The 10500-nt window shown below is 41.3% G+C and overlaps 1 protein-coding gene across 1 annotated transcript; it reads right to left on the bottom strand.

The window, feature by feature from the left end:
- Nucleotides 1–701: 701 nt before the first annotated feature.
- Nucleotides 702–10478, bottom strand: LOC311121700 (NLR family CARD domain-containing protein 3-like; the record flags this gene model as incomplete). Its single annotated transcript, XM_084196156.1, has 3 exons — nucleotides 702–705; nucleotides 8448–8621; nucleotides 8914–10478. Coding segments are annotated over 3 exons (1743 nt in total), but the record flags the coding sequence as incomplete, so codon positions are not given.
- Nucleotides 10479–10500: the final 22 nt, after the last annotated feature.

Consider the following 10500-nt stretch of genomic DNA (forward strand, 5'->3'; position numbering starts at 1 on the left):
AAAAGTTGAGTATTTGGTCCAATATTCCTTGAACACAATGACTACATCAAGCTTGTGACTCAAACTTGTTGGTTGCATTTGCAGTTTGTTTTGGTTGTGTTTTGGGTTATGTTTTGTCCAATAGTAACTGAATGGTGGATGATGACTGGAGTAATTTTCTGTCTAAGTGAGTAGATAACATGTTTCTAAACACTACTAAATGAATCCTGATGATGCAATGATTAAGAAAAATCATGAATGAATCATGAATAATAATGAGTGAGAAAGTTACAGAGGCTACAACAAAACATGCTAACCTCTCACCATTACCAATAACAGAGGGGGTATGATCCTTGTTCCTCTGTAACTTTCTCATTCATCATCATTCACGATTCATTCATGATTATTCATAACCATAGTAGCATCCACATGAATGTAGAAGTGTTCAGAAACATCTTCTATTCTTACTGACAATACAAGTGAAGTGACTCCAAAATGACACAGGACATTATTCACCATTCAGTTTCTATTGGGGAAAACATCATCTAAAACACAACTAAGACAAACTGCAAATGCATTCAACAAGTTTGTAGAATCACAAGCTTGATGTAATCACTGTGCTTAAGGAATATGGGACCAAATACTAAACTTCTGACTAAATGAATTTGTCCAAATAATTACGACTTCTTCAAATGGGAGAACTAGACACATAAAATGCTTTCCTATCTAAACGGAAAAACAGATATGTATGAAAAACCTAAAATAAAAGGTGACATTCTGTACTGTTGCCTAATATGAAACATTATATATCAAATCCAAAATGCTGGAGCATAGCTCCAAATTTAAAACTGTAAGCTTCACTGTCCAAACACATATGATGTGGACTATGTGTGCCTGGTAAACACATGTGGATCTGGTGAACAGTTACAGTGGGGAAAAAAAGTATTTAGTCAGCCACCAATTGTCCAAGTTCTCCCACTTAAAAAGATGAGAGAGGCCTGTAATTTTCATCATAGGTACACGTCAACTATGACAGACAAAATGAGAAAAAAAAATCCAGAAAATCACATTGTAGGATTTTGTATGAATTTATTTGCAAATTATGGTGGAAAATAAGTATTTGGTCAATAACAAAAGTTTCTCAATACTTTGTTATATACCCTTTGTTGGCAATGACACAGGTCAAACGTTTTCTGTAAGTCTTCACAAGGTTTTCACACACTGTTGCTGGTATTTTGGCCCATTCCTCCATGCAGATCTCCTCTAGAGCAGTGATGTTTTGGGGCTGTCGCTGGGCAACACAGACTTTCAACTCCCTCCAAAGATTTTCTATGAGGTTCGAGATCTGGAGACTGGCTAGGCCACTCCAGGAACTTGAAATGCTTCTTACGAAGCCACTCCTTCGTTGCCGGGCAGTGTGTTTGGGATCATTGTCATGCTGAAAGACCCAGCCACGTTTCATCTTCAATGCCCTTGCTGATGGAAGGAGGTTTTCACTCAAAATCTCACGATACATGGCCCCATTCATTCTTTCCTTTACACGGATCAGTCGTCCTGGTCCCTTTGCAGAAAAACAGCCCCATAGCATGATGTTTCCACCCCCATGCTTCACAGCAGGTATGGTGTTCTTTGGATGCAACTCAGCATTCTTTGTCCTCCAAACACGACGAGTTGAGTTTTTACCAAAAAGTTATATTTTGGTTTCATCTGACCATATGACATTCTCCCAATCCTCTTCTGGATCATCCAAATGAACTCTAGCAAACTTCAGACGGGCCTGGACATGTACTGGCTTTAGCAGGGGGACACGTCTTGCACTGCAGGATTTGAGTCCCTGGCGGCGTAGTGTGTTACTGATGGTAGGCTTTGTTACTTTGGTCCCAGCTCTCTGCAGGTCATTCACTAGGTCCCCCCGTGTGGTTCTGGGATTTTTGCTCACCATTTTTGTGATAATTTTGACCACACGGGGTGAGATCTTGCGTGGAGCCCCAGATCGAGGGAGATTATCAGTGGTCTTGTATGTCTTCCATTTCCTAATAATTGCTCCCACAGTTGATTTCTTCAAACCAAGCTGCTTACCTATTGCAGATTCAGTCTTCCCAGCCTGGTGCAGGTCTACAATTTTGTTTCTGGTGTCCTTTGACAGCTCTTTGGTCTTGGCCATAGTGGAGTTTGGAGTGTGACTGTTTGAGGTTGTGGACAGGTGTCTTTTATACTGATAACAAGTTCAAACATGTGCCATTAATACAGTTAATGAGTGGAGGACAGAGGAGCCTCTTAAAGAAGAAGTTACAGGTCTGTGAGAGCCAGAAATCTTGCTTGTTTGTAGGTGACCAAATACTTATTTTCCACCATAATTTGCAAATACATTCATAAAAAATCCTACAATGTGATTTTCTGGATTTTTCTTTTTCAATTTGTCTGTCATAGTTGACGTGTACCTATGATGAAAATTACAGGCCTCTCTCATCTTTTTAAGTGGGAGAACTTGCACAATTGGTGGCTAACTAAATACTTTTTTACCCCACTGTATCATTTGTTGACCAACTACAGGAATACTGACCTCAGAGTCTCCAGTTTACAGTGGGGATTCCCCTGTCCAGCAGAGAGCAGCTTCACTCCTGAATCCTTCAGGTCATTGTTACTCAGATCCAGCTCTCTCAGGTGTGAGGGGTTTGACTTCAGAGCTGAGACCAGAGAAGCACAGCCTTCCTCTGTGACTAGACAGCCTGACAGCCTGCAAAGAGTCAAATCATATTAAATGCACACTGCTATTCTTTGGTGGTGAAAATAGTGGCAGTATATTTTTACAACATATTCAGATATATCCGTGTCCTGAAACCTGCCATATCTATTCATAAATGAATGTATCATTATTAGAAATGATCATAATATTGCTTGTAGAGAGAAACATGTATAGTACGAATATTTGAGTTGACTGACCAGACCAGTTTAAAAAGCAGTATCAGTCAAAAGACAGACAGTGAGGTATCAGATTTACCGTATTTTCCGCACTATAAGGCGCACCGGAGTATAAGCCGCAGCAGCTAAATTGAATGATGTGTACATATATAAGCTGCACTGGACTCTAAGCCGCAGGTGTATTAATGTTTAATTACCATATGTAAGGGTTCGTGCACAGAGGGGATTGTCGGGAAAGAGATGGCTGCTTGAGGAAGCTCCCATTTATTAACATTTCAACAAACAAGTTGCATGTTTGCATAACGTATTCCAGCAAAATTAGTTAATAGCGTCACAATCATTTAACCACTTAACTTTGGTTATTTTTGAAAAACCTTGAAAAAGTGTGCACATCTTTGAATATTTATCTACATTATAGCCTACAGTAGTCCCATAACAAAAAACAAAGCTTACAGCGCTTGACGAGGCAATATCAATGGCTAAATTAAATGTTTTTTTTTTAAAGTGCAAAATAAAGTGCCTGTAACACGACAGTAAGCCTAAAGTTGCAGCAACACGGCTGCTTAAAATATATGGTAATCAGCCTACCAGAAAAGTAATTAATCCTCGTCTTCATCTTTTAGGCTAAGGTGCAGTACACGGCTGTAACCAGAAAAGTCAAGTCATTAATCCTCATCTCCGTCTTCTTCCTGCGTACTAAAACCACCAAAGTCCTCATCTTCAGTGTCGGAAACGAACAGGCTCAGGGTGGCTTCGTCAGCCACTCTCCTCTCTCCTTCGTTGACGCTCTCAAAACCAACAAACTCCTCTTCGTCACTGTCGGAATCGAACAGCCTCTGAAGGGCCTCAGCTGTGGCGGCGTCCTCCTCTTCATCACGCAGCAGTCCAGCCTTTCGGAACCCGTTAATGATCGTGGATGTTTTGACACTCCTCCACGCTATCAGGATCCACTCGCAAACTTGAGCGAAAGTTGCTTTTCGCATGCGACCAGTTTTGGTGAATGATTTATCGCCGCTAGTCATCCACGCCTCCCACTGAACGCGTAGTGCCACTTTGAACGCACGATTGACACTGATTTCGAGTGGCTGCAGATGCTTCGTTGTGCCCCCAGGAATCACAGCTGGAATCGAGTTTGTGCTCTTGATGGCTGCTTTCACATAATCCGTTATATGGGCCCTCATGCTGTCCAAAACGAGCAAAGCTTTTTTTTGGCGAAATAATCCTCCAGGGCGCTTGACGTAGCACTCATTCAGCCACTCATTCAGCCACTCATTCAGCCACTCATTCAGCCACTCATTCATTACGCTTTCCATCATCCACCCTTTCTTGTTGACTTTAAAGGAGATGCCGTTCAGGATCTTTTCTTTTGGCATTGTAATCCGCTTAAAAATCACCATTGGCGGAAGCTTTAATCCAGATGCTGTGCAGCCAAGAACACAAGTGAAATTCGTTCTCTCGTGGCCAGTGGTTCTCAACGTGATGGACGATTCACCTTTCTTGTTAACAGTCCTAGTGAGAGGCAGGTCAAACGTCAAAGGCACTTCATCCATATTTATGATCTGGTCCGGTCCGATGGAATATTCCTCTATCATTCTTTGTGTGAATTCGCCGAAGTTTGTTATTTTTTCCTGGTAGTCGGGAGGGAGTTGCTGACACACAGTCGTCTGCGCCCTGATGGAGAGTCCCTTTCGTCTCATAAATCTGAAACACCAGGATGGTCCACCTCTAAAATTTTCAATTTTCATTTCGGTGGCGACTGTTTCAGCTTTCAGTCGGATCTGCACGGTGGAAACACCTCGGCCGTCTGCTCTCTGTGTGTTCACCCAATCTTCAAGAAAGTTTTCAAGTTCGGGCCATCTGCTTTTATTACCTCTGAAAGCTTTTTTTGACTTTTTGCATTGAGACAGTTCTTCCCGCTGGCGTCTCCAACGTCTCACCATTGACTCATTGATGCCAAGACTACGTGCAGCAGCTCTATTTCCTTCTTTTACAGCCAGATTGACTGCCTTTAAGCTGCATCGTATGCATTTCTACGTTTGTTTTCCATAATGAGGGTTTGTGCATGAAAACTTCCTTTGCACAAACTGTCTTGCTCTCGTAATGTCTGTCTGTCTTGCTCTCGTTCTGTCTCTCGTTCTGTCTCTCGTACCACTCTCGGTTCCACTTTTACTTTTGCGTGCTACCCGTCTCACTCTTTTCCGGCCTCCAGCTTTTCCTGCTGGAGCCCGCCGCTTAAAGGTGGGGGGCGCGGACCGGTCATAGAGCCCATAGAGTTAAAGTTGGTGGACTGTAACCTGTAAAATCCATATATTTAGGAGGTCATCTAGTGGCCGTTAGCTGTAAAAATGCATAGATTAGCCGCACCGTTATATAAGCCGCAGGGGTCGAAAAATGGGAAAAAAGGCGCGGCTTATAGTCCGAAAATTACGGTAGATTGTATTGAGTATACAGTCCACACCATATCTATTTTGACAGTGAAGCTAACATTTTAAATGTGGCTCTATACTCCAGCATTTTGGATTTGGGATCAAATGTTTCATATGAGGTGACAGTATATAATGTCACCTTTTATTTGAGGGTATTTGAATACATATCTGTTTCACCATTTAGAAATGAAAGCACTTTATGTATCTAGTCCCCCACTTTTGAAGAAGTCATAAGTATTTTGATAAATTCACTCATAGTGTATTAAAGTAGTCAAAAGTTGAGTATTTGGTCCCAAACTCGTTGGTTGCATTTGCAGTTTGTTTTGGTTGTGTTTTGGGTTATGTTTTGCCCGATAGTAACTGAATGGTGGATGATGACTGGAGTAATTTTCTGTCTAAGTGAGTAGATAACATGTTCCTAAACATTACTAAATTAATCCTGATGATGACATGATTTAGAAAAATCATGAATGAATCATGAATAATAATGAGTGAGAAAGTTACAGAGGCTACAACAAAACATGCTAACCTCTCACCATTACCAATAACAGAGGGGGTATGATCCTTGTTCCTCTGTAACTTTCTCATTCATCATCATTATTCACGATTCATTCATGATTATTCATAATCATGATAGCATCCACATGAATGTAGAAGTGTTCAGAAACATCTTCTATTCTTACTGACAATACAAGTGAAGTGACTCCAAAATGACAGGACATTATTCACCATTCAGTTTCTATTGGGAAAAACGTCATCCAAAACACAACCAAGACAAACTGCAAATGCATTAAACCAGTTTGTAGAATCACAAGCTTGATGTAATCACTGCAGGTAAGGAATATGGGACCAAATACTAAACTTATGACTACTTTAATACAATATAAGTGAATATGTCCAAATTATTACGACTTTTTCAAATGGGAGAACTAGATACATAAAGTGCTTTCATTTCTAAACAGTAACACAGATATGTATGAAAATACCCTCAAATAAAAGGTGACATTCTGTACTGTTGCCTAATATGAAACATTATATCTCAAATCCAAAATGCTGGAGCATAGCACCAAATGTAAAACTGTAAGCATCACTGTCCAAACACATATGGTGTGGACTATGTGTGCCTGGTAAACACACGTGGATCTGGTGAACAGTTATCACTTGTTGACCAACTACAGGAATACTGACCTCAGAGTCTCCAGTTTACAGTGGGGATTCCCCAGTCCAGCAGAGAGCAGCTTCACTCCTGAATCCTTCAGGTCATTGTTACTCAGGTCCAGCTCTCTCAGGTGTGAGGGGTTTGACTTCAGAGCTGAGACCAGAGAAGCACAGCCTTCCTCTGTGACTAGACAGCCTGACAGCCTGCAAAGAGTCAAATCATATTAAAACCACACTGCTATTCTTTGGTGGTGAAAATATATTTTTTCAACATTTTCAGATACATCAGAGTCCTGAAACCTGCCATATCTATTCATATATGTATATATACACACTACTACTAGTCGAGAGTTTGGACACACCTACTCATTCAAGGGTTTTTCTTTATTTTTAAAAATTTTTACATTGTAGAATAATAGTGAAGACATCAAAACTATGAAATAACACATATGGAATCATGTAGTAACCAAAAAAGTGTTTAACAAATCTAAATATATTTTAGATTTTAGATTCTTCAAATAGCCACCCTTTGCCTTGATGACAGCTTTGCACACTCTGTGCATTCTCTCAACCAGCTTCATGAGGTAGTCACCTGGAATGCATTTCAATTAACAGGTGTGCCTTCTTAAAAGTTAATTTGTGGAATTTCTTTCCTTCTTAATGCGTTTGAGCCAATCAGTTGTGTTGTGACAAAGTAGGGGGGGTATACAGAAGATAGCCCTATTTGGTAAAAGACCAAGTCCATTTATGGCAAGAACTGCTGAAATAAGCTACGAGAAATGACAGTCCATCATTACTTTATGACATGACGGCCAGTCAATACGGAACATTTCAACAACTTTTAAAGTTTCTTCAAGTGCAGTCGTTAAAAATATCAAGCACTATGATGAAATTGGCTCTCATGAGGACCGCCACAGGAATGGAAGACCCAGAGTTACCTCTGCTGCAGAGTTCAAGTCACAGACACAGCTCAACATCAACTGTTCAGAGGTGACTGTGTGAATCAGGCTTTCATGGTCGAATTGCTGCAAATAAATCACTACTAAAGGACCCCAATAATAAGAAGAGACTTGCTTGGGCCAAGAATCACGAGCAATTGACATTACACAGGTGGACATGTGTCCTTTGGCCTGGAGTCCAAATTTGAGATTTTTGGTTCCAACCGCCGTGTCTTTGTGAGAAGCGGTGTGGGTGAACGGATGATCTCGGCATGTGTAGTTCCCACCGTAAAGCATGGAGGAGGAGGTGTTATGGTGTGGGGGTGCTTTGTTGGTGACACTGTCTGTGATTTATTTAGAATTCAAGGCACACTTAACCAGCATGGCTACCACAGCATTCTGCAGCAATACGCCATCCCATCTGGTTTGGGCTTAGTGAGACCATCATTTGTTTTCAACAGGACAATGACCCAACACACTTCCAGACTGTGTAAGGAGAGGGATTGAGTGCTGCATCAGATGACCTGGCCTCCATAATCACCCAACCTCAACCCAATTGAGATGGTTTGGGATGAGTCGGACGGCAGAGTGAAGGAAAAGCAGCCAACAAGTGCTCAGCATATGTGGGAACTCCTTCAAGACTGTTGGAAAAGCATTCCAGGTGAAGCTGGTTGAGAGAATGCCAAGAGTGTGCAAAACTGTCATCAAGACAAAGGGTGGCTATTTGAAGAATTTCAAATATAAAATATATTTTCATTTGTTTAACACTTTTTTGGTTACTACATTATTCCATATTTGTTATTTCATAGTTTTGATGTCTTCACTATTATTCTACAATGGAAAAAATTAAGACAAACCCTTGAATGAGTAGGTGTGTCCAAACATTTGACTGGTACTGTATATACATGAATTAATGTATCATTATTAACAGTAGATAACATGTTTCTAAACAGTACTAAATTAATCATTGTGTGTGTGTGTGTCCAATGAGTGTGTGTTCATTGAGTGATACAGGAATACTGACCTCAGAGTCTCCAGTTTACAGTGGGGATACCCCAGGACAGCAGAGAGCAGCTTCACTCCTGAATCCTTCATGACATTGTTACTCAGATCCAGCTCTCTCAGGTGTGAGGGGTTTGACTTCAGAGCTGAGACCAGAGAAGCACAGCCTTTCTCTGTGAGTCCACAGAATGACAGCCTGCAAAGACATCATCATGATTTCACAAACACACTGTTAATTTAACACCAGTAGTGTAGAAGGACAATGGCAGATGCATTTGGTTTATTCTCTTAAACAACATATAGATTAATCTTCCGTCTCCTAGAATTGTATGGTCATATTGTTATACTAATGTGAACATCAATGCATTGATTCAGTAAGTTTTTCAATATAATATAATATATTATATACATATTATAATATATATTTTTCTCTAAACTGAATATTTCTTCCTGATGATTATTACTTAAATGTCATTTGATGTACTCACAGAGCAGCTCTGGAGGCTTTGACCACTGGCAGCAGCCTCAGAAGACCTTCCTCTGATCTGGAGTATTTATTCGGGTCAAACACATCCAGCTCCTTTTCTGAAGTCAGCAACACAAAGACCAGAGCTGACCACTGTGCAGGTGACAGTTTGGCTTCTGAGAGACTTCCTGATCTCAGGTAGCTTTGGATCTCCTCCACTAGAGAATGGTCATTCAGTTCATTCAGACAGTGGAACAGATTGATGCACCTCTCTGGAGAGGGATTCTCCCTGATCTTCTCCTTGATGTACTTGACTGTTTCTTCATGGCTCTGTGAGCTGCTTCTTGTCTTTGTCAGTAGACCTCGTAGGTGCTTCTGATTGGACTCCAGTGAGAGGCCCAGAAGGAAGCGGAGGAACAGGTCCAGGTTTCCTGTCTCACTTTGTAAGGCTTTATCCACAGCACTCTTGAAGACTGTAACTTCAGGCTTGTCTCTTGACAGCGCAAAAAAGTAGCTGAACATTGATTGAGGTTTGGCCATTAGATTGTCATTGTTGTTGATGAATGAGAGGAACACATATACAGCAGCCAGAAACTCCTGAATGCTCAGATGCACGAAGCAGTACACCTTGTCCTGGTACAGCCCACATTCCTGTTTAAAGAGCTGTGTGCACAATCCTGAGTACACTGAGGCTTCATTGACATCAATGCCAGCCTCTTTCAGGTCTTCTTCATAGAAAATCAGATTGCCCTTCATAAGCTGTTGAAAAGCCAGTTTTCCCAGTGACAGAATGCTCTCTTTATTCCAGTGTGGACCTGTCTCTTCTTTCCCAAGATACTTTTCATTCTTCTGTTTGGTATGAAACTCCACAAGGTGTGAGTACATCTCAGTCAGAGTCTTAGGCATCTCTTCTCTCTTATGTTTCAGCATGTGTTCAAGGACTGTTGCAGAAATCCAACAGAAGACTGGAATGTGGCACATGATGTGGAGGCTCCTTGATGTCTTTATGTGTGAGATGATTCTGCTGGCCATGTCCTCATCACTGAATCTCTTCCTGAAGTACTCCTCCTTCTGTGGATCATTGAACCCTCGTACCTCTGTCACCTGGTCAACACACACTGAAGGGATCTGATTGGCTGCTGCAGGTCGGGTAGTTATCCAGAGGAGAGCAGAGGGAAGCAGCTTTCCCTTGATGAGATTTGTCAGCAGAACATCCACTGAGGTTGACTTTGTGACGTCACAACAGATCTTGTTCTTCTGGAAGTCTAGGGGCAGTCGGCACTCATCCAGACCATCAAAGATGAACAGAACTTTGTACTTGTCGTAGTTGGAGATTCTTGATTCTTTGGTTTCCATTGAGAAGTGATTGAGAAGTTCAATCAAAGTGTGTTTTTCCTTTTTCATCAAATTCAGCTCCCGGAAAGGGAATGAAAATACAAATTGGACATCCTGATTTGCTTTTCCTTCAGCCCAGTCCAGAATGAACTTCTGCACAGAGACTGTTTTTCCAATGCCAGCGACTCCCTTTGTCAGCACAGTTCTGATACGTTTGTCTTGTCCAGTTAAGGGTCTGAAGATGTCGTTACATTTGACTGCTGTCACGGTCGTC

Source organism: Coregonus lavaretus (genome assembly GCF_964263955.1).
Source record: "Coregonus lavaretus genome assembly, contig: HAP1_SCAFFOLD_900, whole genome shotgun sequence".
NCBI classification, from domain to species: domain Eukaryota; kingdom Metazoa; phylum Chordata; class Actinopteri; order Salmoniformes; family Salmonidae; genus Coregonus; species Coregonus lavaretus.